Source organism: Opisthorchis viverrini (assembly GCF_000715545.1).
Source record: "Opisthorchis viverrini unplaced genomic scaffold opera_v5_419, whole genome shotgun sequence".
Lineage (NCBI taxonomy): Eukaryota > Metazoa > Platyhelminthes > Trematoda > Opisthorchiida > Opisthorchiidae > Opisthorchis > Opisthorchis viverrini.
The window spans coordinates 293,947-299,946 of NW_008752077.1; the positions used below are offsets into that span (position 1 = coordinate 293,947).

The window sequence follows — 6,000 nt, forward strand, 5'->3', positions numbered from 1 at the left end:
TAAACCTTTTTGCTGCCCCGCCTATCAAATCGAATCCAATTACGAGAGGGATGCATCCTTGACGCGTCATTAATTTGTCTGCAAACCTAAGTAATCTCATGCACGATGCTAACGGTCGCAGCTCCTCAGTCTACGGCACCCTCACTTTTTGTGTCTCTTACTCCATCGTTCGGTTCTCTCGGCAGTTTATGTGTTCCCATCCGAACCATGCAATATCTAGTCTCAGCGAGGATTAACTGACCGATGGGCGCTCGCTAAGAGACCGAGAGCACCCTATCTGACATCAATTAAACCACATTTTTGTGAGCATTCTCTATTTATACTCATAAGCGGATCGGCTTGATTGTTATAGGGAAGGATATGCTTAAGTCGACCTCGGGCAACTACATTAGCGCGCTGGAAGAATCAGCTCCTTCCCGCGACAAAACCATATCTACATCCATAAACCAAACTCCCTATCCTTTCGACATACTCAATTTGTCTTTATTTGCAAATTGAGTTGGAGTTAACATGGGACTCATCTGAATCTTAGCTGGTATTGTTTTTGTTATTCTCTAACTGAATACACTGCGCAAAGGCCGCTCCATGTTTCAGTTGGTATGATACTCAGGAATCCGAAGTATTCTTTACACAACAATACGTATAAGATTGGTTAGCAGTTTCGTGCCTTAACCACTGACACCTCTCGAGCTCATCAGCCGCGTCAGCCCGGTAACATGATATGAACAGTTATCAGCTGGTAAAATGCGGTTCCCATTTTTTTCATGTATTCAATGTGGCGATAGCAGCAGTGGAGGATTCCATCCATTTCCGCATGTTTGTACGTTTGTAAACATCTACCAGTTCAATTCGCAGATGACTGATTTGGGTTTAAAAAAACAGTAAAGATGAAGTACACCATAACACTAAAACAGCAGTCGATGCTGATGAAACATGCGATCTTACGCACTGAGTTGTCTTTGTGTGTAGTACTGCCTATGGTCACGATGGACTTAAGACGTTTTTGCTTATCCATTTGACTGTGGAGAGTCTTTACTCAGAATCTCCTTATAGACTGCGCTGTGTGGTTATTTCATGTTCGCCTAATTTTCTTTTTATTTCATTTAAACGAACACTAAACATATCCCTGCACCAGACTTACAATGCATCATGGTCGTGTGTGAAAGCATACACACTGCCGCCATTCAAAATGCTGACTTCGTTCTTATCCATAACTCAATGAATTTATCAGTTCACTTGTAGTTTCAGCAGTGATTATATCGATTGAACTGACCAGAGACTTGAAGCAAGAGCAAAGGACCACGTGCCCAGAAAAAACTCTGTATTCCCTCAGCTGACCCTAACCCATCGCTGATCGAATCCGGGGTCAAATCGTTGATCTGTTCGACACGGGCATAGAGTTGAACTCAATTCATCGTTGTGTGTCATAGCGCAAAGCAGGTGGCCGCATAGTTTGAAGCTCCATAAGGGCATATTGATTAGTCATTTTATGCATGTCCTCTAGGCCCTAAAGTACCTAAGGGTCACTCTGAGACTGCTTTGGTTTTTCGAACGGTCATGTTTTGGATTCGTCCAAATGTTGTACGCTGCATTGAGTAATCTATCCTATTTTGCCTTAGACTTTTTCTGGTGGAAGAGTATACGAGCTGAATTCATCGCGCGACCTTGTGGTACTCACTGCCTTTTTCAAATTGATCAGGGGAGCATGATGCCTTAGATTTTACGCACGCTAAAAGGCTTGCATTTCGATATTAAAACCAAAGAAGCCCTGTAAGCTGTCCTTCCGTTCGTGCCATGAAAGCTTCCAGTTTAGTCGCTCTTGCTACCGATTGTTCAAGTGCCTATAGTTTTCCCCCATTCCCTGCTTCGAACTAGTCAGTTTCCGGGAAGATCCAGCCACACTTCATTTTGCATTGATTGGGGCGTGTTATGACAAACGTAGTGGGTGATGCGTCATAGAAGCTGAAAGCCTCTTTGCGAGGCAGTGTTTACGCTGAGTTGATGATCTGAAAACAATGGCAACTGCTTTGGCTGGTTTAATCGCACCAAACGTGATCAGACAGTCTCAATGGATTGTCGGTTTAGGAAGCTTTCTGTACTCAGCAGGCTGGTTTTCATCGTCTTTTCCAGTCCCCCTTTTCGAAAGAGTGGTGGGCTCGAAAATGACCTTGAATTTGCGGATTCTCCTTTGGGTCTCCAACGGTACAAGTATGATTAGTATCGTCTCATGTTTTAATTTGGTGCTGAAAGACTTAAGGGCTAAGATCAGGGAGCAGAGCTCTTGATTTTCTCTACATTTTACCATGTCCTGAGGAATTCTATGCTTTCGCGTTACAAGCTGTTTTTTCTCGCTTCTCCTTGTTTTCAGTTTCGGTTTTTAACCGCCTGGTCTGATCAGTATAAGCAAGCGCGTCGCCTACGGCAGCTGGATTCACTCGCCCTTTGTCGTTGGTCTTGTTATCTACAAGCACGTGTTTGGTCCGCTTGGTTGCGTTGGTCCAACGATCGCAGACGTGAACGGAATCTGCGTCAAACCGCTATTGTATATTACAGACAACGTAAGACGGGTGAAATATTCCGCGCTTGGAAGAAGAAGGCTGTATTCACGAGAGAGCAACGACAACGTGTCTTCTGTCATCATTTTTGGGTCAGTTGGGCATGTTCGGTTTCGTCTCTCAACGCCATCTGATGTCACATTCGTGAACATTCTGACTGCCGCCCAGCTGAACGGGTCATATATATCAATATATGGCACATACTCAGTGCAACCTTACTTAGCGTACCCGCTGTGTAGTCACAAGCATTTGCACCTTATAACCCACTGTTAATTGGAGGAATTCATCTTGTTAGCATGTTTCGATTTAGTTGGAATTCATTTCTGGTTATGGGCTTAACCAAGAGAATAATTTCGGCTGATACTCTCCTTGCTCAAAATTGTAGTCAGTGGTCCTTTGTTTTTTAGGTCACCGGTGAAAATTGTTGGCTGAAGTGACAAGAGACCGGCCCTGTTACATCCACTTGATAAGTTTCAACCAGTTCGTTTTTGACAACCAGATCCAGGTGTTCAAAAGTAGTATCTTGGTTGTATCGTACAATCATTTTGAAGTCGCAGCAGATGTTGTCGCAGAGAATCTAGGTTGTGTAGTGATGCTCCGTTTATTCCGTCTATTTTCCAGGCCACATTTCTCGTGATGGTTGTATAATGTCTCGTTTGCGCTACTTAGTTTATCTTGGGTTTTAATTATGCGACGAAAATCTTGGTCTCTTCCTCAGAACTCAAATTTTCACTGCTTCAGTGTTGCGTACAAAGCTGCAACACACTGGTATCACTGGACTCTCAAGAGACGATCCAAACGTCTTCAGGAAAAAGAGTCGACCAAAAGCATTGCAGATCCATCAACAGTACCATCTCCAATGCAATTGAATGTGCTAGATGGTGGCTGTTGTAATGAAACAGCTACTGCACACCAACATCCAGAGCCCGCGAATCCCACCACGGGGAATATGAACGATCACACCTTGATTTTGTCACAACCGCAATGCCCGCAATTCCTCCTACCGTACCTGCATTCGCAAGGCGTTCCGCAGGATGTGAGTTAACCATCTTACGTTTTTGTCACATATAACAACATACTGTTGAACGCGGTTGCCCTCTACTTTATACCCACAACGACAGAGTACACACCTGGTTCGTCCACATACGTAGCCGAGAGCTTCTAATTAAGCCGCGTCATGAGGTTTCAAACTTTTATTGCTACTCAGATGAACTGGACCAACATAAACACGAAATCTCGAAATATACTCCATACAAAGCACATGGCGTACTCACCGCTCTCATGATGTTTGGGCTTGTCGTCTTGAAGAAATTCATCATGAGTCTGGATTTTCTGACATTAGTTTTTATACGTATACAAGCTGCTGCTATTAGATTTCTTCTAAAACGGTTCTTAAGGGACGCAGTGTGCTTATGCTTCATGTCATTTCCTTTTTTTGAACCAAGACAGGTACGATTTAACTTCGCGAATATGCCGCAGAACTTATTGGATGATTTTGGTTTACAGTTCGATGGGCCCAGTATGTGGCCTGCAGATGTGGATTGATTTTCGAACATTGTTAACGCCCACCTTTATAACTTTCGCCTATGAAATTGACTATTCGTCATCCGGCTGTTATGGCCTAATCCTCGTGAATGACGGAATGGAAATTGAATACTGAATTTTCCTCACTTTTTTGGTGAGCTTTGCCTAATATCTCATCATCCGCTGCACTAAAGGTTAAATATAAAACTTCTGAAGACTGGTTACATCAGGAAATTCAGCAATGTGTTCCAACAATATCCTATCCATCGATTATCGCCCACACATACCGACAAGGGAGTGCCACACTTTGTTATACACGGATTTGTTTGTAATGATTCCTTGGTAGGGCTATCTTAGCACCGTTACTTGTGGTTTATAACGTGATGCCTGGAGAAATCATTTTCTGATTTTTGAATTGTGTTCTTTTTTCACACGGATGCCCCGATATTCCACAGACACTTTGGTTTTTCAGTTGCTGGTTGGATAAGGTTGAATTATTCATTGCTTAAAATTATATTATTCGGTCCCTTACTTACGTTCATATGACGTTCATACTACTGTTAGTCATACAATCTTTCCTCTGTCTTGAAGGTGATATCGCAGGTGTCTACAGGTTCCTGCAATGTTGCAGTCAACAATACTGCCAACTCAACGCAGCCCGTCGCGTTCGGTGAGTTTCTGCAATTTTCCATCCTTTGGGGATGTATACTTTTCTGGTTTCATTAGAAGGTTCACTTCTCTCTCGTCTGTATTTTTTATATCGACGAGAGTCCGATTTCTATGAAAATGGATAGCATGGTGCTTTATGACCAGGCGAAATAGTACGAAAATCAGTGTTTCGTAGGACACTTTGCAGGCACGATGTTTGTTCACTCGGGTCAGTCAATCAATTTATCAGCGCCATAGGCACATTGGTTCCATCTGCTACAGTTTCGATCATCGGAAAACGGGGAAGTAGGGCGCACAACTAAGGCTTAGAGGTGAAGACGTGTTCAGTTTGTTCGGGTAGCTACGCATTGGGGGCAATAGTTTAAATGCACGAGCGCCACTGACTGTGCGATTGGGCCATTTCCGCCAGTGTCATTAACTACTGATTATTTGAGTCCCGGGGTCTCCATCCAGGGAGGCGGCAGTTGCCCACCCGGCTAAGTTTACTCGTTAGTGTCTTCATACTTCGTTGTCAGGTCATACACTGTCCACCTCTCGGTTACTTCCACTTAGTACAGGGCTGGGCGAAAAGAGCTCTGTGAGGCAATCGGTATTGTGGCATGTGGAGCATATGTCCTAACCAGCTCAGCTTATGAAGCGTGAGTAATTCATCTATCGCGGGAGAGTTCCTTTTTCCCCAGACTATTTGGCGTACCTCAGCATTACTAATCCGATGTTCCCACCAGACCCGACCACTACTGCGGAGACACCGATGATCAAACACTGACATTTTCCGTATGTCCTCTGCGCGCAAAGGGCCACGTCTCTGATCCATAAAGCAGTATGGATCGCACCATCGCAGTGTAAACTCTTCCCTTGACAGAGTGGCTCACGTCACGTCGGCGCCATAGATGTCGGAGGTTGGCAAAAGCTGCCCCGATTCTACAAGTAACCTCATCTCCAGCCAGTCTTCCGGAACTTATACAGCTGCCCAGGGAAACAAATTTATCTACCACGTCGAGTGGCTCGGATACCCTCGGTGCTTATATGCTTTCAGCTGGTTAATCATCTGCTGGTTGCACTATTTGGGTTTGTCTAATGGGGTCTTAAGGGATATGGCAGGCTAGAATCACAATTGTCCACTATTCTTAAAGGGGGCGAGATGGCCAAGTGGTAAGGAGCGCAGATTTACTGACCGGAAGGTCCGTGTTTCGAATCCGACCTCCGCCTCTCGACTTTCCCTGTCTAGGCTTTGGCAGCCTAGCAGTATTCC

The 6,000-nt window shown here is 44.4% G+C and overlaps 2 protein-coding genes across 2 annotated transcripts in view; one reads left to right on the top strand and one right to left on the bottom strand.

The window, feature by feature from the left end:
- T265_10889 (hypothetical protein) overlaps window positions 1–6,000 on the top strand; it is a gene marked incomplete at both ends in the record, with an annotated part of 72,230 nt that overhangs the window by 19,369 nt on the left and 46,861 nt on the right. Inside the window, 3 exons of the mRNA XM_009177387.1 lie at window positions 2,369–2,647; window positions 3,274–3,591; window positions 4,671–4,749. Coding sequence (XP_009175651.1) covers window positions 2,369–2,647; window positions 3,274–3,591; window positions 4,671–4,749 — 676 coding nt within the window. The remainder of the gene's footprint in view (window positions 1–2,368; window positions 2,648–3,273; window positions 3,592–4,670; window positions 4,750–6,000) is intronic.
- The window catches only part of T265_10888 (hypothetical protein), a gene marked incomplete at both ends in the record, with an annotated part of 41,280 nt that overhangs the window by 15,614 nt on the left and 19,666 nt on the right, over window positions 1–6,000 (bottom strand). The window lies entirely within an intron of this gene.